The sequence below is a fragment of the Urocitellus parryii genome, chromosome 1, assembly GCF_045843805.1.
Source record: "Urocitellus parryii isolate mUroPar1 chromosome 1, mUroPar1.hap1, whole genome shotgun sequence".
NCBI lineage: Eukaryota > Metazoa > Chordata > Mammalia > Rodentia > Sciuridae > Urocitellus > Urocitellus parryii.
Genome location: NC_135531.1, coordinates 231450859 through 231478434, shown reverse-complemented (window position 1 = coordinate 231478434; position 27576 = coordinate 231450859). Strand labels below are relative to the sequence as shown.

At 34.8% G+C, this 27576-nt stretch overlaps 1 protein-coding gene across 2 annotated transcripts in view; it reads left to right on the top strand.

Moving 5' to 3' along the window:
• Positions 1-27576, top strand: part of Znf385b (zinc finger protein 385B) — a 152945-nt gene that overhangs the window by 40716 nt on the left and 84653 nt on the right. For both annotated transcript variants that reach the window (XM_077799005.1, XM_026392022.2), the window contains exon 2: positions 15026-15168. In XM_077799005.1, the coding sequence (XP_077655131.1) occupies positions 15079-15168 (90 nt within the window). In that variant the 5' untranslated portion in view covers positions 15026-15078. The remainder of the gene's footprint in view (positions 1-15025; positions 15169-27576) is intronic.

The following is a 27576-nucleotide window of genomic DNA, read 5'->3' as shown; positions in this document are numbered from 1 at the left end:
TTACTTCGATTTTCCTGACTTGTTTGTATTTTAATTGTACTATTGAGTCACTCTGCTTAATATAATAAAGATGTGACTGATTTCTCACTTCCTTTTGTCTTTATGAGCTCCCATTTATTTTCTTTTGAAGTTTTTTATCAGAATAAGGACTAGGCAAAAATGAGTTTTATATTTAATTCAAAAATGTTAGAATCCCTCTTCTTTTTTTCTTCTCTTGTAAAGTGTATTTAAGCTGATGATTGTATATATCCAAGAATCCACATTCAGATTGTCAGAATAGTGGCTGGGAGCCTGTAATAAAATTGAGTGACGTGGGTGATTTACACTCTTGTCATATGATTTTTATGATGGGCACATTTCAGACTTTAATGTTCCATCTAGTTCAAGTCAAAACTCAATGATTTCATGTTTATTTAGACCCTGGGGCATAGAAATCTCTCTGGAAACCAGGTAAGTCTAGCTCCTCCAGAGGGAGTATTGTCTGTTAAAGGGCGAGAGTGTGTTTTGTATGTATATAAAGATACTTGTGAAATTCTCATTCCTATTTTAATGTTATCACTTTGTTTTTCTCATCTAAGAAATCCTTATCCTTTAAATTTTGCCATTTGTACAACATGAGTAAACATTACTGTTAGGAAAGGACTTAGAAACTCTTGGCAAGGAGAAGATGTTTTTATCTCAGAGTTCCCACTGGGATTTCAGGTGGTTTGGAAAATATTGAAAGACATTGACTCCTTTTATTCTGCTTCATTGGTGGATGTAGGTGTAAACACTGAGGGTTCAGTGAACTCTTGCAAAAAATGAGTAAGTTAAAGCCAAAGTACATTAGTTTTTCCAAAGTCCTTGTGACTCTATGATGTGTAAACTCTTGGCAGATAAGACTGTTACTCAGCGTAGTTATTACAATAGGTTGGTACCTAATTTTGGAAGAATCTTTTTTTCTAGACCTGTGTCTGCTGTTGCCTTCATTTTGTATATTTGCTTTATGTGGAATTATTTATCCCAGAGCATCATTTTCTACATCAGAAAAATATAGGATGATTGTAAGCCATATTACGTTTTACAAGACAACTTATTATATATAAAATATATGTAAGGAGGCTACTTAATATATATAGAAGCATCCTATGCTCTCCAGTGAAAAGGTATATAACGTTTGGTTAGCCCAGGACACAATGCTGAATTTCTATAAAATACACCTGAAAATTTGAGTTGCTAACCTGTCCTATTCTCACATGCATCTGGCACATACCATTGTGGCAGTACATATAAAATCAAACCACAGTTGTTGCAACTGACAGGACTACTTGAGACATAAACAGAGATGTGACCTAATTTAATTGCATCTTGTCCTGATCCTTGCAAAATCTTGTTCTTCATCTTGATTTATAGAAGCAAATAATGAAAGAAAGTTAATACAATATAGCTTAAATCAAGGTAAATGACAAATTTTTTGAGTGCTTTCTAGTTCCTTAGTAGTATTACAATGAAAGACAGAAGCAAAGAATCAAGAGAGACAGGCACACACAGAGAACATGAGAGAGAGAAGGGAGGAGAGGCAGAAAATACATTGAAAGAGACAGACAGGAATAAGAGAAAGAGGATGTTAGGGAAAGAGAGACGGAGGTACATGTTAATCAGAGTTTGGAAATGTATAGTGAAATTTTGGAACCTCGGATTTCTTTTAACTGGAAACACACTTTGTCAAGTTAAATACATTGAACACCAGTTCCACTTCTATGTTTGTTTACTTTCCATTGCTGTCTTTTAAAAGCAAAATCAGTTTAAAAGGCTGTTTGAAGTCCAGAAGAAACCAAGAGTCAAAAAAAAAAGTCTAAAAAAATTTCCATTCCTTTGCTGCCTTTTAAAATAAATCATTGAAAAGGAAAATATGAATGCTGTGATTAAATCCTTTGCTTTCAGTGGAATTCCTTTTTTGAAAAATTCATTATGGCTTTGACTTTTGGTGTTCATTGAGAGGGTAAGAAGGACTCATTTGGGAAGTCCAAAAGAAAATCCATGTAAGGAATATGATTCAGCTTTAGAAGAGGATCCTGCCATTTGAAACAACATTGATGAAACTGGAGGATATTATGTTGAGTGAAATAGAACAGACACAGAAAAACATTGCATGATCTCACTTACATGTGGAATTTATTTTTTAAAATCAACATTTTTATTTTTAAAAATCAACAAAAGTTACACTAAGGTAACTTTTAAGTGAGATGATGGGTATGTTAAATTGCCTACCTATTCTGTTCTTCACCTTAAATTTATGCAACATAAAAATAAACTCTTTAGTACATGTAAAGACTCATACAGAGAAGAAGCCTGACAGTCAAATAATAAAACCTTTGATGATTTTAATGAAATTTTTCATTGGTAATACATAGTAATTATACAGAATAGTGGGTTACTCATTGTGGCATATTCATACAAGCACATAACTTGATCAGTTTCATTCCCCATTACATTCCTCCCCTCCTTCCTCTCCTGAATCCCTTTCATGTACATTTTAGTCTCCCTTCTATTTTCATGAGATTGAATATTTTTTAAGGAAGGAAAAAAAGAAATCCCAATAAGAGAAAACCTAGCACAAATTCAGCAGAATGGTACAAAAGTAAACATGATACAGAGGTGCAGGAACAATCATTTATATGAATCACTTCCTGTGTAGAAAATCCTTGGGTATTCACTGAAGAGCCTTATCTGATGCTGTTTTGCATATCACTAGTGCCCCAGAGCTGCCTGCATCATGGAAACAGGTAGCCTCAATTCCTAGGATGTCAAAACAATGGCAGAGTTCTAAGGAGCCAAGCCAGGCACTGATCCCATCCGCTAAATAGCCCCTAAGAATCCTTCTGAGTAGAAGCATCCCCTGGGTTAAAGGAGGCTCCATGTTTCTCACATTGCCTCCCAGTTGCCTAGGTCCTGTGTTTGAAGGAGTGAAATATTCTGCCTGTAACTAAGTTGTTCCAGCTTATATTATTTTTGCTCTTTTTTACTTTTGCCATACAATGAAAAGACAAAAGGGAAGAAAACCTTTTTAGAAAATACTAGAAATTTCCAAATAAGTACTCAGTGCTAATTATAATCTACTCTGAAAAACTAAACCACCACTCTTTTCTTCTCTCTCCAAACCCTCCCTCACCCATTTTCCCATCTTAGTCCCAATAGCGCCTCATTACTCACAATCTATGCGCGCCCTGTCCTTGGCATGGCCAGGTCAGGCACCCCACACCAAGTTTCCATAGGGATGGGACAGGGAGTATCATGCTGCTCACAAAACAGCCCTGGCTGCCATGTGGGAGCCATCTCCACTACTTCTAGGGAAAAGTGGCTTCTTTGATGATGGAGGACCAAGAGTGGCCTTTCTGTGTTTGCCTACTCTGAAAATAACAATCCACTAGAATTTTTTCTGAATGCCCTATATCATATAATAATTATTGTGCCCATGAGATACATATATAAAAAGCTTACAGCAGTTTTTACTGTTTGTGTTTATACCTAAGGTGTACTTTCTGGGAGCCTATTACTTTTTTTTTTTTTTTAACATGGCAACAGTTTTTTAATAGCTTTGGAGTGTTTAGTTAATATTTAAGCCTGGGAAACCTTTTTCTCTACCAAGGTAGGAGTAGAGGGCACTAGCAGAGCAAATATTAACAGTGTTCCTTTAAACTGAGCAAGCTTTAGGTAGGTGTGTGTGGGGGGGTCTTTTTAAAAGGATAATTCATATAAACCACTATTCTCTGTATCCCCTTTTTGGTTCTTAAATGCAAATAGTCTAGACATTGAATGTAGAAACTGAATTCTCTGAAACTAGGGGGAAAATTTTTTGTGTCCTCAAGGTAGAATTTATAGCAGCAGCTGGATGCACTGACCTCTGGGGTTGCTATGTCTAGCCCCATTCAGGCTGGCACTTTGTGTGAGATCAGGCCTAAATACAGAGCCAGAGGCCTAAAGTGTTCTATTGCTTTAATCCACTCCAGTGGAAGGAGTTTTCCATTGCTTTGAAAAAAATGTGTCATTTTAGGTAGCACTTTTGATATAATTCTGATAATACTTCCTTATAAAAACCACTGATACAAATGTGAATATGCCTCCTACCACGAAGCTATTAGGATTAGTTACATTGATCCAAACAGTATGGTTAAAAACATAGTTTTAATGGACTTTGTCGTTCTTTTGGGGGGCAGATATTGGGAATATTAAAAGAATTATTTAAAACAAAAACCACGATCAATTTTCTGTTGTCCTTTAAACTAGAAAGAAATGGTGACTCTTGGCCATGTTATGTTTTCTTTTAGTGAATTTCTTCAGTTTTTCATGTTAAAAAATACTGAAATTAAAATCTTACTTAAAAATAAGTACTTTTAAATTTCATTCAAAATTAAAAGAGAAAGCAGATCAGATACTAATCTACTTAAATTTTTAAAAGTGGTAATCCATAACTTATGATTTTTGTATATGTTTGATTACACCAACTTGAATATTCGTAAAAGTGTCCCTGGGAAGTGGGCTTTAGGTTTGGTTCTACCTCTAGTCAGTACCATGGTGAAATAAGCCCTCCTAATTTTATTTTATTTATTAAAAAAAACCCAAAGGGTAGATTCCTAAATTATACTCATTCCTAAACATAGTTGTCACTTTTGCTAGAAAAATTTGGTTTTAGGAAAGTTTCTAAAATAAGGCATAGCTCTGTGTTGCTATTAGTTCCCCAGCATGCTGTCAAGGGAGAGAAAATAGTTTCTCTGTTGGTCACAGGAAAGCTTCAGACCTCACGTAAGGGTCTTGATGCCACTAACAAGAGTCACCAGGCAAATGTAGCCCAGGACCATCTCCCTGGGTCTTCCTGCCAGAAAATTTCGTCAGGCTCCTGTGACCTCCCAATCCAGTCTCGACCTCAGACAATTTTAGTAAAGCCCTGTCTGGAGATAATTCTGGCTTCTCTAAAGACTTAGTAATTTAGGAACTAGCACATGACATTCTCTTTTGATAAGTCAGGTATATTAAAAACTACTCTGAAAAACTTGAGAAAGCATTTGTTAGGACCCAGTTTTTCCTTCTTTGAGTTTCCTATCTTGCATGGCCATGCTTAATACTATTGGGTTACAAGTTGAGAAACTTTAATAAAGCAGAAATATTTTAAATTCTGTTTTAACTATCTAAATTTACTTAAATTCTGAAATTCTCCTATTCTCATATTTTTCAATGCTGCTTTTAAAAAAGATAACTACTTTTCCCATGGTTAAACAAACTGTAGTTTGTACTCTTGGTAAATAAGTTTGCCCATTTTTTTTTTTTTTTTTTTTTGCAGCATTTAATGGAAGAAATTCCGTATATGGGCCAGATTTTAGGTGTAAGTGAATCACCACTTGGCTGTGTGATTTCACATTGCCACAGCATCTGAAAATCCATCTTAGTGAAGTATTCATCATTTTGTGTAAAAGCTGGTGTATTACTACCAGACCCAAAGGACATTGTGGCTTAAAATCTATCATGATGTGGCTTCACTGCCATTTTTGATACAACACTTTATTATTGCTTATAAACCTCAGTGTGGCACTCAGAAAGATTTCTTTTTAAACATAACATCCTGCCAGGCTGCTACAGTGGTGGTTGCTGTGGGAGCTCTTTGAAGGGGACTCTGAGGTGCCCCAAGGGAGACTCAGGCAGAAAAATTAAGATTGTATAGACTCGGTGCTCCAGATACATAGTTTTGTCTTTGGGATCACTGGATTCTGTCAGTATCCTCTCTCCACTTCCTGAATGAAGTAAGGAAGCTTCAGCATTAGAGGGGATTTTATTTGCTCACAAATTATTTTAAGCAAAGTTAGGCTTCTGGTAAAAAAAAAAAGAAATCCAAACATCATATGAACCATAATAACTTGACAGTAGTTGAATATGGTCTTTTTATGGGAGAATTTTGCCTGAATTTGTCAAAACATTTCATTGATGTTAATAGCACTGACCCCATACAGAGAAATATCCTAAGTGCATGGTTGAATGAATTTGCACAAATCCCCATGTAACTGGCCCCAGATCAAGGAAAGAATATTTCCAGTACCCTAGAAGATCCTCTCATTCCCTTCCACTTACTCCATCCTCTACACATCCTCCTCTTTTTGAAAGGATAGCCACTATTAACAGCAGAGATTAATTTGTCTGGCTTTATATTTATATAAATGTATTATATAGCATGTAGTTCTTTTTCTTAGTTCTTTTTCTCAACGTTATGTTCCCAAGATTTGTTATTGCATATAATTATAAATCATTTGTTCTCATATTGCTCCATTTTATTGTGTGAATATTTTATTCTGTGAAAATGCCAAAATTATTTATTCTTTCTACTTTTGATGGGTTAACTGGCTGATTTCCAGTTTGGAACTAGTGTTTTTATGAACATTGTATAGTACATAGTGTATGGCACAATTAATACAGTTAGACATATACCTAAAAGTTGAATTGCTGAGTCATAGGAAATGTATTTATTTAGGCATATACCTAAAAGTTGAATTGCTGGGTCATAGGGTATGTGTTTAGATATTGCCAGATGGTTTTTCATAATAGCTGCAATAATTTACAATTCAGTATAGAGTTCTAGTTGCTCCATATCCTTTTCAACACTTGGTAATCTCTGTCTTGCTTCATTGTAAACATTCTTGTGGTTGTGTAGTGATGTCTCATTCTAGTTGTAATTCACATGTCCCCAGTATGAAGTTAATTACCTTTTGTGTGTTTATTGGCCATTTTAATATCTACTTCTGTGAAGTGTCCGTTCAAGACATTTGCCCATATTTGCTAGTGTTTTTTCTTATTAATTTGTAGGAGTTCTTTATTGTGTATGCAGATTAGATAGATTCTTTATATTTTGTATGCATGTACATTCTGTTGTATATAATATGTGTGTATATATTAATTAGACAAAAGACTTGAATTTATACTATATATACTTAATAAATGTCATCTCCCAATCTGGATTGCCTTTTTATTCCTTTGGTGGTGTCACCTCCATACTCTTAATAGAATGTATTCATTAATTTTTTTCTTTCATGATTACCACCTTTTAGGAAATGTTTGGTTACTCCAAGTTCACAAAAGTGCTCTATTTTTCTCTTTACTATTTTACCTTCTAATCCAGGAAGCCTAACAATACCTTGAGAACTTAAAAAAGGTTTTAATTTGAATATGTTGGGTTTTCTGTGTGATTTTGGCTTATGCTATTCCCTCCAACATTTTTCCATAGCCTCCTCTCAAAACACCAACCTTTTCTCAAGTTTATCTTAAGAAAAGTCTTATCTAGGGAAACCATGATGAAACCAACCTCCAACCAAATGCAATTTCATTGTCTCTTGGACCTCTTTAACATTTTATTGGTAACACACAACCCCTGACATACCCTACCTTTTCTGATCAGTATTAATAATTTTAACTATTATACCCTCCTGGGATATGACAAATTGTCCTAGGAGTAGAGTAGTTATTAACCACAGTAGCTGAAGCTATACAACACTTAACTGTGTCAAGCACATAGTTCAGCACTTTTGATAGAAAAATATCAATTAATTCTACCAGCCCTATGATAAAGGTGCTTGTATTTTCCCCAATTTGTAGAAAAGAAAATAGAGGTATAAAGAAGTAAAATCACTTGTCCAAGGTCACACATAAAAGTGGGACCTACATATCACTGCTTTCTGACTCCTGATTTGATCCTTTGTGTGGAAAACAGTGCTGCCTAAAGCCAATGCCACAGAGGTCTGGTTGTCCCAGAAGCTCAGGGAGGAAGGCCGGAAGGCCAGATTCTACATTCCAAAATTCAGAGAAGAAATAACTAGATGTTCACAGTGACATTAGTATATTAAAAGTAAACTTTGTTGAAGCCAGCATTTTCCTTTTACTTCTTTTTTTCCCCCTTAGTTCTTATAAAAGAGCTAGGGCCTTGAGCATGCTAAGCAAGTACTCTATCACTGAGCTACATCCCCAGTTCTGATGAGAGCATCTTTTTATGTAACAACTTTATATATAACCAACTTTATGGAATAATGTCATGGGCTTTAGAAGGGCAGAAGTTTGGACCCAGACTCTATCACTTACTATGTGATCTTAATCTCTCTAAGTCACACCTTTCTCATCTCTAAAATGAAGATAATACAACCTTTATAAATTGTAGTATAACTTAATAAAATGCAGGACAAATTCACTTAGCACAGTATCTAGCATTCAGTAGAATCTCATTAAATGGTAGTAAGTATACTCTCTAAAAAGGAAAATAAATGGTCTGGTTTTGTAGCTCATGATAAGAGCATTTGCCTAGCACATGTGAGGCACTGGGTTCAATTCTCAATACCACATAAAAATAAATAAATTGAATAAGGGTATTGTGTTCATCTACAGCTAAAAAAACACATCTTTTAAAAAAAAGTAAAATTTTAACTCAGTTTATAATCTCTGTAGCTGTCAGCTCTATACCTTGTTGGTCCTCATAAGTATTGTTTGAATTAAATAATACTATTATTTGGGGAGGGTTATTCTTAGATAAATATATTCTATAATTTCTTATAAAACATTAAAAAACTTATATATTTAAGCCATTTCAGTATCAGACACTATAATTATGGTCAAATAAGAGTTTTAACTAATACCAGCTGTAAACTATCCCTGTTTGTAGGTTCAGCATTTTAATCCCTTAGTTTGGTGGCAAAATGCTTCTGTCTACAACTGGAGAATGTGTCTATATAACTGGAGTGTTTTCAGTTTTACAGTTGGGTGACCATACCATAGTAGCAAAAAGAGAATACAGAAGTTAAATTTCTGGATTTAAATGATAACTCCTTTACATATAACCTTTATGAATTGTGATTAATCTCTCTTGTCTCAGTTTCTCACCTATAAAGTGAGGCTAACAATAATGCCTTGTTTATTGGGCTTTTGTGAGGATTAAACAATAAGTATACATACACATATATATGAATATATGTAGACATATACATTTGAGGATTACCTGTATGTATGTATTCATATCTGTGCACATATGTAACATGCAATAGGATAGTATCTGGTACATAGTTTGTGTTATAAAAATGTTATTTCATGCCGCAGTCTGGCTGGGCACAGAATCACGAGCCACCACACACCTTGTAGATTCAAACAGCAATTCTTTATTCCCGAACTCACACCGGCCTCTACACACGTTATGGGGAAATCCAAGTTCTGGGCCCCATTCACGTACTCCACCAGGCTTTTAATCCCAAATACTTTCTGAATTCCAGGAGAACTCAATGGGAACTCAGGTGGGTAGCAGGATACGCCCTATTCCCAGCAGGAATAACCCTAAACCTGGAACTGCCCTAAACCCAGATTGTCCTAAACTGGGAACGCCCTAAATCCAAGGAGCGGGTACTTCCTAAAACCTGCAGGATACACCCTAAACCTGGATCCACCCTGGTCCTTGAGTAGGGTCACCTTTCTCAAACATACATGCAATGTCATAGCGAATGTCCAAGGCAAGTCCATTTCCACGAGTCCTTCCTCTAAGCAACATGGGGTACGCTGGCAAGGAAATTTCGATGCGTCATTCCTACTTGGCAATGGCCCTCAGCAATTTCAGTTACTATTATTGTGTAATCTTTTTAGACACTAGACTCTTTATCAGTCATGTCCCTTATTCACATAACCACTTCCTAGTGGCCGTATTTCATGGTTTTTTGGTAAGTTATTTTTCCACTTGGTAAGAGGGAAAGATACATGCTATAAGGGGTAACAAAGTCAGGAAAGCAATGAAAAGAAAAAATCGAGTTCTGGAAATAAATCTGAGATGCTACTTACGTTAATTACTTTAAAGAAATATTTGGAAATTCTATAATTGAAATACCCCCAACACACACACACACACACACACACACACCATAAATCTTCATGGTGTGTTAAGTTTTGTATTTCAGCACTGAAGGGGACATATATAATAATAGTATAGGAAGAAACTACTGCAGGATATGTAATAGACCTAATCTCCTGCAAATTCTTCTTTATGCAGGTTTTCTGTGACTTTGGTGTACTCTCCTTTTCAAGAATGAACTATGTGTTAGTTTCTGTTGTGGTACATAAGAGCCACTAGGAAGCCTCAGACTATATCCTAAAAGAGCCTTCAATATAATATTTCTAAAGGCCAAAGACTAAGGTAATACTTTCAAGTGTCACTTGGTCCTCAAATGAAGTTTTATTGTGATGGATTATGACATAATCCATTGACATGATAAAGTACCTATTATGTTACAGAGACAGTTGGCTGAAATATATTTTTTAATACAATCACAGTTGTGAATCTTTCACATATTATTGGTTTCAGGGAATAGATGAATTCAGCTGTGTTTGTTAGGGCTCAGAAAATCATACCCAAAAGAATGAAGCTTTGAAGTGCTGAGCACTTTGAATTAAAGGAAATTGGACTTTGTTTCTCCTCCTGAACCCTGAGCACAAAAGGGACACCATCTCTGAAATTCCTTTCTCTGACAAAAGAAATTCTTCCAAAAGAATTGTCTTCAACCTCCTCTTTAGAAATCTCATCAAATAACCAGGAAAGATTAACCACCACAAAAGAGAAGAGACTAAAAATTGACACCCCTCCCAGATAGACTTTTCACCTATTCTCTTGAGGGCAGCTCCAAGGGATTACCTTGGACACTTTATCTGCACAATAAGACAACCTTCCTTGGCAGTAAAGTTCCACCTCTCACCTTCCAGTAACTTCTGGCTGCTACCTCCTCTAGAACCCAGAGGAACTTTGTCCCAGGCAATTGTTGAGTTCTTTGAGCATTTACAGGAGATTAGGTCTATTATATATCCTGCAGTAGTTTCTTCCTATACTATTATTATGTATGTCCCCTTCAGTGCTGAAATATAAAACTTAACACACCATGAAGATTTATGGTGTGTGTGTGTGTGTGTGTGTGTGTGTGTGTTGGGGGTATTTCAATTATAGAATTTCCAAATATTTCTTTAAAGTAATTAACGTAAGTAGCATCTCAGATTTATTTCCAGAACTCGATTTTTTCTTTTCATTGCTTTCCTGACTTTGTTACACCTTTCAGCATTGATGAGTTCTTTGGGCTCATCCATTTCTTCTAAAAATTGTTTGCTTCTCCTTTAAAATTACCTGAGCACCCTCCATTTTCCACTCCCCTGTGAAGAGGTTATTTAAGCTTCAACCATCTGACCTTTCCTTTGAGTTTCATGTTTTGTGTGATTCCTGAGCTTATGCGTGTTGATAAGTTTATGTATGTTTTTTTTTTTTTTTCTCCTGTTAACCTGTCATTGTCATTTCAGTGTAACTTCAGAGAGCGGAAAGGAAATTTTCTCTTGTCCTTAAGTGTTTCACTGTCAAAATGAAATTTCTGGGAGATTAATTGCATTCTTACAGGAGATTATATGGACATATAGAATAATAATATGATGGACCTGGTAACAATTAGATCTGTGAAATTTACATACTACATGTATATCTAGTTTTAGTACAGAGAGTTTGCGATATATATTATTATATTAAATAAAGTGAAGATCTATTATGATTTTATTCATTGTGATATATACCAGTCTGTATCTTAGGTTTCAAAACAGAGCAACATACAAGCCTTATATAATACTTCCAAATAGTTCTACAAAAGTCAAAGGTTGCTTCTATCCCATGGGAACAGCAATGTAAAGGGTATACTTTTGCATTGAGATGCCCACTTACTGTATTTTCAGCCTTTTTCCCCTCCTCAGCAAGTCTTTGACTTGGGGAGAAATTAAGCATTTTTTGCAGGGTGCAATGCATTTTGGCCAAATTTCTGCTAGTAATTCCCACTGACATTCAGGCACCCAGAGGTGAGGAGAAAGGCTTCCCAGCAGCAATAGCAGTAGCAGTAAAATCTGGAATAAGGTGATAGAGGATCAAAGCATGAAAAATAACTTGTGGGGGGGGATGCACTTTATCCCCCATTTATTTCCATTTGCAAAAACTTCCTTTGAAGCAATCAGTTTTGGTGAAAAGTGAAAACAGCAAGTTGAGGTAAAAGAATTGATAAAAGCACAGTTTATATTTATTCAGAAGATCCACCAGTACTTTATAACAATCTGTGTTTAACATGGCAAATTGTCTGTCATTAAAATGCTAATGAAATGGTAAGCAGCTGCTAAGTTTTTTATGCTAATGAATGGTGGCAGCTAAGTAGTTCTCAAGCCTTATCTTTATTAGCATAGAGATTTGATTGGGTAAGGGGGATCATTGTGCATTCTGACCTTTGTTGTTGGAGCAATCTCTATTCAAGTTCCCTGTTGCATTCTATTTGATTTGAGTTTGTTGGTACAAAGTAACTCAGCAGGCCCTGAGGGCCCTGTACTACACAGTGTTATCAGAGCCACCATTGTGGGTTCAGAGAAAGAACCTAGGTTTCCTCTGGGAGATCTACAATGGCAAAATAATTACAAATTTGTTCATCAGGCAGTTTAAGTAGAATGATTCTGTATACTTATTCTCTGTACTTTAGACTTTTAATAATTATAATAATAATAAATCATAAAAGGCTCTGATCTAATTTAAGAAATATTTCTAGTTTTTAATTTAACTAAGATTTTAAAGCAAAGCTTTTATTAAAACAAGCATTTTAATAATATAAGTGCCTCTGCAACATTTCATATATTGATATAATACATCATCTTGGATCTACATTGATATAATACATCATCTTGGATCTACAATCACTGAAGTTAGCAATGGATATAGCATTACCTAATTAGAAGAGTAATGTGTAATTAAATGCAGGGTGGCTATGTGAATACCATGCTTAGAGTATTTACTTGTTCATCAAAAATATAAACAAACAAAATTACTGTTACACTTATATTTTTGCTGAGTCTCTTTCTGCAGAATCTTTGTCTGTATTTCCTAATGAATGGGGCAGAACTGAAGAACTATCATTACAGATTAATGCTTCAGGTTCCCTTTCTTTTCTTTTATTTTTTCCTCCTTTCTTTTTCTCCCAGTTTTTAGGATCAATGTAAAAGAGGTGTGACAGTCCCTTGAACACAATTGGCAATAAATGTTCTGAAATGATTTGAAATATGATGCAGTTTATTAAGAAAATTCATTACAAAAAAAATCATTGAAATAGGAATTTTAATGACCCTGGAACACTGTAAGAGGTTGGAAATTTTAACAGTTAGAGCATTTTCTCATACTGTTCATTTCTCCTTGAAGTCAGCAGGGGATTTTAGGCATATGATTATTTTGTGATCCTATGTAGTCAGGCCAGGAGAAATTGGAACCCTCCAACCATGCTCCTGGTAATGTAAAAGTGTTCAGCCCCTTTGGAAAATAGTCTGGCAGTTCCTCAAAACGTTGAACTATCTGGTACCATATGACTCAGTGTTTGCCAAAATTCCACTCCTAGGCAGATACCTGAGAGAACTGAAAACATACGTCCACGCAAAAACTTATAAACGAATATCCATAGTAGCATTATTCATAATAGCCAAAAAGGTGGAAACAATCTAAATGCCCATGAACTGATTAATGAACAGCAGCAAAATGTGTGACATTCGTACAACAGAATATTATCCAGCCTTGAAAAGGCATAAAATTCTGATACAGGCTACAGTATGAACATACCTTGAAAAGACTATGTCAAATGAAAGAAGCCACTCACAAAAGACCACATATTGTATGATTTCATCTGAATGAAGTGCCTGGAATTGACATATTTTTAAAGACAGAAAATAGATTAGTAGTTGTCAAGAGCTGGAGATGTTGGGTGGAAATGGGGAGTGACAGCTAATGGGGATAGGGCTTCTTTAAGAGATCATGAAAATGTTCTTTAAGAGATCAAGAAAATAGATTATGTTGTGATGTTAGTACAACTGTGTGAATATGCTAAAAATTACTGAATTGTATATTTTGGGTGGATTGTCTAGTATATGAATTATATTTTTTTGTTTTTTGTTTTTGACAGTACAATGATCTTGACATATCATATCATGAATCAGATGGGGTATAAGTTCTCATTTTTCTGAGTGTACAGGTTGCAGAATCACATTGGTCATACAGTCACGTATATACATACAGCAATAATAATGTCTATTTTATTCTGCTGACCTTCCTTTCCCCCTTTCGCCTCCCCTCCCATCTATGAATTATATTTCAATTAAGTTGTTACATGCCTATCTCCCAGAAAGCCACCTGTACCAGCCATTGCTTATCTATATTACATGAAAGTTGAAGACTAAAGAAGAATGCTTGTTGCTGGAGGGGAGATTTCAAATCTCTTATTCACATGAAGGGTTAACAGCTGATATAAGATCAAAAGGGATAATCACTAAAATAATACAAAGCTCATTAGAACTGATAGTTGACAACAAAAATTTGAGTTCCTGCCCTAGTACTCTCTGTCTCCAATACCCTGTCCACAACCAGGCTATAATCAGACCCTTTTACATTCTCTGACTATCCAGTGTCTATACTGCTTCTTTCTCTCAAAGGCCAGCTTTGGGGTTGTTTTTTTAAATAAAACAAATTGAGTCATAACTTTCAAACAGTAACTCTAAGAGTCTTAAGTTTTCTTCTTGCAAAAATCTTTTATTTTTGATTTGGAAAAAAAAATGTCTATTACCCTTTTAATGTAGTAAAGAGCATCTGGCTTCAGGAGGCCCCACCCCTCTCTTTCCTGAATTATTGGCCACTTAGAAGCAACCTGCTTGGGCACCAGGCCATTCTCATTCCCTCTACCTTCCAGTAGAAGCTGTGTACTGTGTCTTGTTGAATCTAAGCTACCTTGGCTCTTGCCATGGGAGAGTGTTCTATATCACTGTCTTAGACAATGAGGAAGAAGATGTCTTTTGACCATATTTACTACTCTTGTGCCACTTGCTTACTTTCAGTGTGACTCTCTTGTTTGCAGGTAGCAGCTCACTGGCCTTGTTTTGGCTATGTAGGTTTGGGAGGGAGATGGATGTGAGCAAGAGATTGAATTCATTTTCATTTTGTTCTTGGCAGGCAGTACATGCCATACTACTACCCTTCCTGCTCTTGTGCGCACTCCTACTCTGATGATGCAGCCTTCACTGGATATCAAACCATTTATGTCTTTTCCAGTGGACGGTAGTTCGGCTGTTGGGCTCTTTCCAAATTTTAACACAGTGAGTAAATGCTTTTTTTATTTGATGTGTGACCTCCTCCACCTCTGTCTGTTCCTACATTTGCAAATAGGCAATAGATGTGGTCTGTTTCCATAGTGTGTGATTTTAAACTATGTATTGTTATATTGCTCAGCTGTGCTGTGAAATATGATGCTTCACCCATGGGAGTTAAACCAAACAATAGCCAGCATATTTATTTTTAAAATATTTTCTCGGATGACTTTTCACCTATTGCATTGTGCAATTTTGATAGACTTTTCAGTGGTTTTAGAACCTATATGATTTCTGGAATGTTAATCATACATGCTCAAGAACACAGTTTAGAGATATCAAGCCACATTTATTTATCTCTACTACTAGAAAGGGAAAAAAATGACTGTAGGATTTATCTCCCTGGGTACCTTTTTATTTGGGAGATATTTTAGGTGAAGTGTGACTTTTACACAAACAGAATTTTTATTCTGGGGCTCTTGTGGATTATATGAATATAACTATTAGCAAAAGGAAAAAATACTCATTTGAAATCTACATTTTACTTATCTCCATGATACTTATTCTCTTCAAAACATATGATAAATATTAGTGAATTATACATAATTATCAGTGTTCTTTACTCAGGTCAGCTGACTTCCTTTATTTGAAAAAAAGACATTCTGTAGGTGTACCAAGAGGAGTGTGACTTTTCTCAACAACTGAGTTCAGCATATAGAATCAGCCTGTAGTCAAGATTCTTAACTTATAGTAGGAGAAAGGGTAAACAGTTCAGGAGATTGCATGAATTGTGTCTGTTCATTTGATAAATGCAGTCAGTTGGGGCATGATGGTCTACGTGAATGAAACAGCATTATAAATGCTGCCATAATCAAAAGAAAGAATTGCATTATCAACACCACCAGACAGCACACATCTGAAGTACTGCCAAATGTTTCCTTTTGCAAACTTATCTTCTGTGTAAAGTGAAAACAGCAAGAGGATTTTTCCTCAAGGGTTCTAAATAAAATCTGCTGACAGGCTTTCTGTCAGGGGCTTAGTGTTGTAAGGTAATTAGGGGGTAAAGGATCAGCCAACATTTTAAAGAGCACTGGTTTTGACTTAGTGAGTAAACAGTTGAATGTTTTTGTCTCCTGGGTTTTTCAGAGACAAGTCAAACAATTTACCAAAAGAAAAAAAAAAAAAACATGGGGGGAGAAAAAAAGCATGAAAAGGTGAGCATCATGTCTAGCCCAGTGGAGCAGTTCAGCAAGATAAACCATGCCTGTCTGGGCTACATTCATCCATTCAGAGTGGAGTGACCCTCCTAAAGACCCACATCAGGCCATTTCAGAGAGCTTGAACTCAAACATGCCTGTTATGTCCTCTATCGACACATCTGTGATACATTCCAAACATAATCAAATCCAGCTATACTTCTTGGAATGTTTATTAGGTACTTGTATTTTGATTCATGTGCATTTAGAAGACAGCATTTGTAGATATTGCACAAGTCCAGGTGCTGTCAAGTGGCAGCAGTGATAATGTAAGAAGGTGTAAATAGTTCCTCCTGTAGTTCATTGTGTACGTCTGTGTGCATGTGTGTATATTACAAGCAATATGCAACTACTTATTTCAAAGATTCAAATAAAACAGCATTCAAGGCAAAACAAAAACGTCATCATCCCCTGCCCCTGTACACACTGTTTCTCACTTCACCAGAAAAAGGTACTGTAAGCAGCTGGTATCCATCTTGAAGGCCCTTTTAAAAGTATATATGTACATACCGGTAGGCACCCACTCACAGTTCTTTTCACAACTGCAGTCATATGATTAGTAGTGATTATTCTGTAAGTGACGTTTTTCAGTTATCAAAATTTCTGACATATGCCTCTCTCTTTTTAAGGAATATAAAATTAAAGTAGAGGGGATATTTTCATTAAAGGTTTTTAATATAAAAATGCAGTTTCCCAAATGGCTAACTAATGTTACAGAAACACTAACATAAGCTTTTTATTTTTCTGTTTGATTGCTGTACATAACAGTCTTACATACTTTGGGTTTGAGAAAACCCATGCAATACCTCTATTAGTAGAAGTTTACTTTTTTCCTTCCTAGAAGAAAATAAACTTTAATTTTCAAATAAGATACTACTAAATTGGTTAAGGTAAAGAAAATTGCAAAGAACTACATGAAATAATCATTTTACTCTATTTATTAGAGTAAAATTTTAGTATTTATTAGGCAGACATTCCTTCTGATAGTTTATTAAAAAACAAGACAGTGCAAGTGAGACCCTGTATCAACTTGTAAAGAAATGTATTCATTTATTTATTTAGTTATCTATGATTTTTTTACCTTGAGTTGCAATTGAAATTACTTTAATCTTTTTGCCTATAAATTTATCCACTGTAATACCCAAACTTAGCCAATGGATTTTCCAGGGAAATTTTAGGAAAGTTATTATCAAAGTTTTTCTAAGAAAATATTATTATATCACTACTAGTGATTATATTAAATTATCATATATTTGTAATGATTTATATCCTTCTAAGGACTAAGACCTCAAAGCATTTTAGGAAACTATGGTTATTTCCCCTATTGTCTGAAGGTAAAAAGAGAGTTAGCAAAGGAAAAACAGAGACTTGAATTAAAATGTTCTAACTTTGAAACCCATGTTCTGGCTTTTCACATCCTTGGCTCTTTCGGCCTGTGCCACCTGTCACCTCCTCCTTTGTGAACAAAGCTCAATCAGAATCTTTTGTTCTCTTTTCTGGAAACATACTAGACGATTTTCTGTGGAATCATTAAATAGAGAAAAGGATTTGGGGGTATAAAAATATACTTCTATAAACAATATCTGTGAAGCAGAATATTTTTGAAAAAATAAAATTTCCTTTTGGTAAATTTGAAAGTATATTGTGTAAAATAATCTACTTTTCTTGGAAGTGAGGTGAATTCTATTACATCACTTTATTTTTAACCAAGTTTTATGTTAGTAAATATAAAAAATAATGTCTATTTTAATCTTATTATTATCTGAAGAATGAAAACACTATGCTCTGATACCACAGCTAAAGGTTTTTAAAAAATCTGAAGTCTTGTTACTTTCCTTAAATGGATTCTTAAAAATAATAATGGTTTTTATTATTTTATAATGGTTTCCTCCATTTTATAGTGTAGTAAGATAACATTACATGAGAAATAACAAGAATTGAAATAGGATTCTCCTGTATTACAAAATAAAATATGTGCCTGTTCTGTGCTAAGTTTATACAATGAAGAAATATATACACAACGAAGAATGCTTCACAGCATTGGTTGAGTAGCTGTCTTATCCTTTACACCACAATTGACAATGTCTTAGTGCTTCTGTATGAAGAATAAGCAAATATTTCAAGACACTGTCCAAACAGAGTTATGAAGAGACACTATAAGGAAGCTGGAGTTTGACTCATTGATAATTTCGGATGGGCTCTAGGTCAAGATGGGTGACTAGAACATGTTGATCCTAACTCTGCACTTCCAACAGTTGTACTATAAAGAGATGCTCTTTTGAGTCATGTTTAGGTAAAAGACTCTGCAAACCCACACATAAATTTTTAAAAAATTTTGACCTTTATATCGAAGGCCTAATAGATTTATCTGCCCAATTGCTTACTAGTGCTCAACTTCTACCACTGCCATCCACCCTTTAGCTATTTGTCTTTCAGGGTTCAACTTAGATACCCCTTCCTTCTCAGGAAATCTTCTGTGACTCTTTAAGTCTGAGCTAAGTTCCATCCTTTGTGTATCCAAAGTACCTCAGACGAGGTCTGTTACAGCAGTTGTCATACCATAGTCCACCTGTCTTCACTAAAATGCCAGAACCTGAGGACTAGAACTATATCTTGTTCATTTTAGGATGTTTGTTGTGTATATAGGCGCTAAATAAACTTTTCTGAAGGGAAGACAGGAAAAAAGGACAGGGAATTTTGAACTGATTTTCAATGCTCATACTCCTTCAACCAGCAAAGGGAATATGTCACTGAATTTCACAGCCCCTTCTAAGTACAAAGTGATAAGCCCAAGTATTTACTTTCATTTTTATTTTCCTAAGAATAGGCATCTTTGTAAACTAAAGGCAATAATTCATTACAAATTTTTTTCCAGCTGTAGTTCCCAACTTTCTCTGGGTGGAAAATGTGGAAACTTTGACATATACCTATTGTATCCCTTGCCATATCAATGTTTGTGGCAGCACAATTCACAATGGTTAAATTGTGGAACCTACCTAGATGCCCTTCAACAGATGATTGGATAAAGAAACTGTGCTACATATACACAATGGAATATTACTCAGCATTAAAAGAGAATAAAATCATGCTCAGCAAAGTAAGCCAATCTCAAAAAAACAAAGGCCAAATGTTTTCCAATATATGGGTGCTGATCCATAATGGGAGTTGGGGAAGCATTGGAGGAATGGAGAAACTTTGGGATAGGGCAAAGAGGAAGAGCATGGAGATAGTAAAATGGTAGAATGAGATGGACATCATTACCCTAAGTATATGTATGAAGACACAAATGGTGTGACTCTACTTTGTGTACAACCAGAGACATGAAAAATTGTGCTCTATGTGTGGACTATGCATTGAAATGAGTTCTGCTGTCATGTATAACAAATTATAATAAATAAATAAATTTAAAGTAAAAAATGAAATAAATAAACAGATAATAAAAATCAAGAAGCACCAGCAATGTTCAAATAGTTGTTACATTTTATAATTCAAGAAACACCAGAAAGAAAATATTTTTGTATCTGAGTGAGCTATTTTTTTATTTTGTTATTCATTTTACTTTGTCAGATGCTCGTGGTCATTATTTAATTGCTGTATATGATATTTTTGAGCTGCTAAAAAATACACAATTGTTTCTCTCCTTAGAATTAGAATCCTTTTCTGTGGGTTAAATTTTTGCCTTTATTCAGAACTAGAATAATTCTTGAATAATTCTTGGTATTTAAACCCCATTAAGAAGAGACTTTAGAAGTGAAATAATTTGCATACTTACCAAGATGGATAACACTAATGTGATAAAATAAGTTCATTTAGAAGACACACTTATGTATTCACTATCATGAAATGAATGCTTGTTTCTCGAAAAATTCATGTTAAAGTCCTAACCCCTAGCGTGTTGGTGTTTGGACATTGAGTACCTTTGGAAGGTAATTAGGGTTAAATAAGGTCATGAAGGTGGGGTTTTCATGATGGCATTAGGGTCTTTATACAAAGAGACATGGAGAGTTCTTTCACCTCTCTCTTGCCAGCTAGGAAAAGGACCTCACCAGAACCTCACCATGCTGGCACCTTAATCGCTGACTTTGAGCCTCCAGGAATGTTGAAAATAAATTTCTGATGAGCTATCCAGGCTATGGTATTTTGTTATGGCAGCCCAAGTACATGGAGACACATACCCAACCTAACATATATGTGGCAATGAGTAGGTAAAATTTCTTTTTAATAGAGAATATTTGCATACATTCAGATGTATTTGTGTAACTTTCCAGAGCTATAGTTGTTGTCAAGAACCATCTAGGGGCCTCAGTCACCAGTTAGTTTCTCTGCTAGTTAGAAGGTGTCTTATGAGCCTATTCGTATGAAATATCTCTGTCCATCCTGCCATGTTTTCGCAACTGCTCTAGGAAAGCACAAGGCAGTCACTGATACTTTATTGCCAGAGTGTCAGTAATCTTATTTTTTTGAAAAATAATATAATTTTTACTGTCTACCTTGAAATTATTTTTTCCTGACATGAACAAATATGTGGAACAGAATAAAGATTATTTCTAAGTATAAAGTCCCAAATCATTGTTCCATTATTAGTCATCCAAGACAAGCTAGGAAATAATTTATATGATTCCCATTTACTTTATCATTTTAGGTCCTCTGAGATTCTGAATCATCCTTAGTTTGGCAATATTAATGAACATAAAGTTTTCTTTCTTGTAGTTGAAACAATAATACATTTATCGAGGAGGTTTGAAAGAAAGAAGTTAGAAATTAATCACATTTACTTTGCTATTTATATCATGTTTCTCATGAGATGTTTTTATAAGGAAACCTGAAGTAATCTAGACTATTTAACTTTTTGACTTCTCTTTAATTCCTTTATTGATTTAGTAAAGTAGTTACTTAAACATTCAAATACATATTTTTCTTTCATTCTTTTGAAGTACAATAATTTACGTCTGTTAATGCAAACCAAATGTATAATTTTGCTCTTTGAATCTTATTTTTATTCTAATAGTGCTTGCTGTCATTAAAAAGTTATATATTCTATATTTCTTAGATACTAGTATACCCAGCTGACTCCACTTGAACTGATCCATTTATCCCAGTTGAATCAAAATAAGATATGGTTGAATTTTTATTTTTCATTATATGCTTTAAATATATTGAAAGATCATCATCTTTTACATGTTCTGAAGTATGTAGTATTAAAATATGCTGAAATGAAATTTTCCATGGTTACTCAAATTGATTTGAGCAGAAATCACTGGTCTACTATTGGTTTTAAAAAAGTCAACAGCACCACTCCCCAGAAATGGTTATAGTAAATCTTTGAAATGTGGTATGAAGCTAACAAGAACCTTATACAAATGCTTAAGCATTGGTTTCTGTGCCTTGAAATTTTTACATTCCTATTAAATCGAACAGAGAGAGAAATTATGTGAATCCAGTCATTGGAAGGAAAAAACCATCTGCACTATTATTTTCCTCTACCCTTCAAACCACAAACACATCCTTTTTAAATTCAACTCAAGTTTCTGCCTTACTCAAAGGCCTCAAGGTTTATCTTGATAAAGACTCTGTTCAAATGTCCCTTTTCCCTATGTTCTCTTGAACCTTCTTTTAATGTGGTATGATTGATATATATATATATATATATATATTTATATTTATGATTGATATATATATATATATTTGTGTAGTGGATAGTTACGGTGGTTCTCTCTATCTAATACAATGTTATCTTTAGGGGGTCTAGGAAAAGTCACTCATTTGAAATCATTTACTGCACATGTCCCAGCCATTGTGCCAAGGAGGGTCTATAGGAACAAATAAGACAGAAATTGCTGTCTGATAGAACTTGCTCTATTGTTTAATTTGCTGTAGCATAATAGAGAATTCTGCTCATAGTGAAGTCAGTTCAGTTGATCTTTAAACATTCAGTACATATTACTTAATCTGATGTTTCATGGCTCTGAAAAAACATCAGATTAAGAACTTGATGGGCCCTCATGAGGTTAGGGAATACAAGGTTTCAGGAGCTGTGAAGAGAGACATCTATAGTCCCACCATGCCATGTCCTCTTGTGTGTCCCTTTCATTATCCTAGTCAACCTCACATGGCTCTAGGGCCTCATCTTCAGTGCTAGAGTTTCAAGGATTATGTGTACTTGGAGGGTTCATCAGATTTTCTGGCAAGACAGGTCTTTAGTCTTGGCGCTGCCCCAGGTCAGCATTTTTCAAGAGTAGAGTCAACTTGGAAAAAGTGTCAGGCCCTCTTCTTTAAAATATTTATCTTATTCTTAACCAATTCCCAGTTAATTAGGAAGCAGAAGAAACCTCCAGCCTTGTTCTTAGCTTGCCTCAATAAGTAAGCCTTCATGTGCCTGTGGCAAAGTAGAAGAGCTTAATAAATACCAAAAAAAAGGTAGTAAAATATTATTGTATCAACATTCCCATCAGCCCAGAATAGGTATCTAAACTGGTTGCTCTATAAACATTAATTGATAGTGGTGAGAACCCATCCAACAACACAGATTTTTTTTCCTCCTCTTTCTAGATTCTTATGTTCAGAATAAAGTTTTAGTCTCTTTGTGGATAGGGGCATGCTGTGGAATATTCCAATCCTTTTGGTTTTATAGTTACACTGAGGGTGCTAAAGATGAATTGGAGTGCTGTTTAGCAACGTGTGAAGTTTCAATATATTTGCAGAACTCAGTGGGAATCCTAGAAAAATACTTTTTCTCAAATTTAGCTTTCACTTTAGGTTTTCTTAACTTCCTTTTTATGTTCTGATGCTTGAAATAAAATGGGGAAAGAGCGTAAATTATGTGAGTGATACTTGTTTCCATAGAATTGTAGTATCAGAGGGTTTTAGACAGACTATAATTAATTCTTTTAATGTACCCACATATAAAATAGGCTACCTGTGTCATTGCTGAATTCTTTTTGCAGATCAAAAGATTGAAAAATATAAACCAGTCTTCTAATTTCTTTTAGTAGAGAGCCCTAGCACTGAAAAGGAAAAAAAAAATTATCAGACAAGGAAAGGGTTAGTTTCCACCATACTTACCCTAAATTTAAATGTGTTTACTTCTCACAGATTATTCATGTGTGACAAATTTTTTCAAGTACCCAATAAATCTTGTGGCTTCTAACAACAGGTTGAAAGTTAACTTTTGTTATACATTCTACTAAGTATACAGATTTTTCTTGTCAGTCTCATACTTGTTTTCTCTCAGTGAGAACACATTTTCTACAGCCAGATAAAGATCCAAAAGATGTAGCAGAAAATACATCTTATCTCTTTGTCAGGCTTATAACTTACAAATAACTAGGGGTTCAATAATTAAAAAACCCATATCTGGGCATAGTTTTTTGGTTTTTGTTTTTGTTTTTTCCCATGTAGAAATGGAATCCATCATATGTCATAATGATATAATTAAACCCACAAAATCTCCTTTTCTCAAAGTGAGCTAAAGCTATTACATGTTAAACCCTGACTAATAGCTGCTATAATATGGTACACTTTTGAAGTACTTACCCTCTATAGAAGGTGGTGGCATTCATGTATTTAGTTGGCTATTCACTCACAAGTTATGTCCCACCTCCTCCCAAAAACCACTTGGAGAGTTCTTTCTGACCTCTGAGAACGCCACTTGACTAGTTCCAATGTAAACCTCTACTAGTCCTAGCTGGTCTGACTCTGTATCCTTCCACTCAGGAAAGTGGAGCTAAATGGAAGGAAGACTTAGACAGTGATCCACTTACAAATAAGTGGATGTATAGGATAGGAAAGAGCACCAAACTAGGAGTCAGAAGATCCATGTCTGTACTCAATTTCTTTGATCTTTGAAAGTCACTTTTCTCCATTTAAAACTAGAGATGATAATGTTTTCCTACTTTAAATCTTTACATCATAAAAATTCACTTGGTTAAATTTTTGGTGAATTAAAGGTATGACTATTATTTAGAAAATCTCTGGAATTTTCTGAAATTTATGAAAAATAAGTATATAATATCACCACATTATTATTATTGGTACCAGGGATTGAATCCTAGGGCACTTAACCATGGAGCCACATCCCTAGACCTTTTTATTTTTTATTTTGAGACAGGGTCTTACGTAATTTCTTAGGGCCTCTAAGTTGTTGAAGGTGGCTTTGAACTGGGGATCCTCCTGCCTCAGCTTTTCAAGCTGCTGGGATTACAGAAGTGCTCGTGCTCAGCTCACAATATTAATAATTTAAAATAGTCATGAATATCAATAGAGAACTCAAAATAGATAAACTCTATTCTCATAAATAATATTAATTTTTACTAATATTTCTATCCTTTTGATCTCTTCTACATAAACCAAGTTGTGTTATCACTGGGGCTGGCCTTGTGCACTAGCATTATCCTAATTATGGAGATTCCAAGGATAAATTATTACTCCAGTTTAAAATAGTTATGCTTGATACTTAACAAATGTTCATTTTATGCTAATTGAATGAGGTCATTGAAAGGCACACTTAAAAGATCAGGGATACCTGACTGCTTGGAAGAGTAATGACGAGCTACATTTGAATTTGGAAAAGGATGAGGAGTAGATTGGGGAAATAACCACAACCAGTTTTATTGGATTCTGTTTTTCCTTGTTTATCTTCAGTGATGCTTAGGCTTTAAAACTTCATGCAAACTGCATGAGAATTGTGTATTTATGACACATTGTCATTAAGTCCTAAGACATCATAACATTTGGTTATACTTTTAAAATATTGCTGATTTTCAAACAAATAATTTTTTCCCACATTTTTCATGAATCAAGTTGCAAGTAGGTTAAAATGACCATTTTGAAAACTATTTTAAATTTAGTCATAAGAGTCAACATATCAAATTATTCTTCTTGTATTGGTAATAGAAACTGATTCCTAAAATTCCTTGGCTATATCTCCCTTTTACTCTGCTCCCCCCACACACCTTTTTTTCTTGAATTTAAATCATCAGTTGTATGAAAAGAACCTAATTAACCTGTATTCTGAGTAATAACATCTAAGTTTTTTACTTACTCATAAAAGAATAATAGTTTTATATTTTATTCCAAGTATTATATAGACTTTTAGGGTATATGCATAGGTATGGAAACTATTTTTTCTCAGAATAAAAATATCAACCTAGGGTTGGGGCTGTAGGTCAGTGGCAGAGCACTTGCTTAGCATGTGTGAGGCCCTGGGTTCCATCCTCAGCACCACATAAAAATAAACAAATAAAGGCATTCTGTTCATTTACAACTACAAAAAGAAAAAGTTTAAAAAAAACTATCAAAAGTTTAAAAATTATATCAGCCAAGATAGTTATAGCTCTATAGCTATTAGCAGAGAAATGTATCATTCTTTAGACCTCTGTGAGGGGAGTTAAAACTGATAAGTTTAAATCAGTTCCTTCTGAAAAGAACATTCTGGAAAGGCAGGCTGTACCACACAGCTCATCAGTCCATGTGCAATCAGACCCGCCATTGTCTTCAGAGAGAGCTGCTGCCTCACAAGCCTGGCTCCTGTAATGGATGAGTAGCTTCTGAAGAAGCATTGTGACCCCAGATGTGGAGTTCTTTGAAGCTACTGTCTGGGGAACAGTCCCTTTGTTACAGTGCAAGGATAATATCAGAATTTCCTGGGAGTCGGTCATCACAGGAAATTATCAGCAATTCATAGACTTTCCTTTTTGCGTTCACTTCAGCCTCAAGGGTAATCACAAAAGATTATAGTCTCCATTTCAGCTTTCACATCACTGAAATATTCTCCTCTGCCGAGAGTATGATTGATTTCCAGAGGATAGCTTTTAACCCTAGCTCTGGGAGGGCTAGTCAAGCTGTAGTGTTTTGATAACTGCCAAAGATTGATATTGTGATATTATTCTGTTGCATTTGGTGATTCCTGGCTAATTATACAAAATCTTTAAATAAAATAACATATCAGCTTCTCGTGTTGCTAGATACAGATATTTGTCCAATTTTTATAAAAGTGTTAAAGGTTATGGGAGGCAGAAAGGGTGAATTTCAAATGAGTGTTGTGAAGACTTATAGGCCAGCACCATCCTGACAAACTGAATTCATAAAGGAAAGAATAATTCAAGAATGTTTCTGAAAATCATATGGCGTGGATAGATTGTAAAACACAAATGCCTTTTTGCCTCATAACATTGTTTTGTGAATATTATTAGAGATTTGGTATGTTTCATGACAACTTACTATGTGGTTCATGGAGGGTTTTATTCCATCTCTTAATTAGGAGATCTTTTTTTTTGTGGTGGTGGTGGTGCTGGGGATTGAACCCAGGGCCTTGAGCATGCGAGGCAAGCACTCTACCAACTGAGCTATGTCTCCAGCCCAGGAAATCTTAATGCCATATTCATGGCCAAAATATAGGGAAACTAGATGCATTTTTTTAACTTGTGATTTATTTTACTGTATTCACTTTCTCTTCTTTTTATGTGGCTTTATTTAGCTCATAGAGAGGCAAAATGGGCTTTGTATATATTTGAAATAATTTTGTAAATAAAATAGTTTTACCTGTAAAACACTACATTTTCTTACAAATTCAAAAGAAAATGAAGACAGTTCAGTTTAAAACTACTTTTGTTTTGAGCTGTTGCCTCCTTGCAATCACGTAAAAATAATAATAAATCAAATGAACAAATGTTAAATGTCAAGCTGTACCATTAACAGAGTCTTATTCAATAAAGCAATTATCACTGCAGAGAGCAGAGTGAGGCATTTCATTATAGTTCTTTATTTTACACTGCAAGTCTTGTACATTTTTATAATATGAACACAGAAACAAACTTAAACCAAAAATATTTTCTACTGAGAAGAGCTAATAATATATATGCATATATGCATCCATACAAAAGGATAATAGTGATATGAATATGTGATATAAAATAGTTTTGACATCCTGTGCCTGCAAAACCATTCAGGATCCACTTTTCTGATCAAGACCCTAAATAAAATGTTTAGTGTGACAAGGTAAGTCTGCAAGGAGGAGGACCATTAAAATCAACACCAAAGTAGTATGATATCCTTGGATGGGAATCAGAGAGGGAGGACAGGTAATCAAAGGATGCTGAAAGCTGAATTTCAGATAAACAATATATATATATTTTTAATATAAGTGTGTCCCATGCATTGTTTA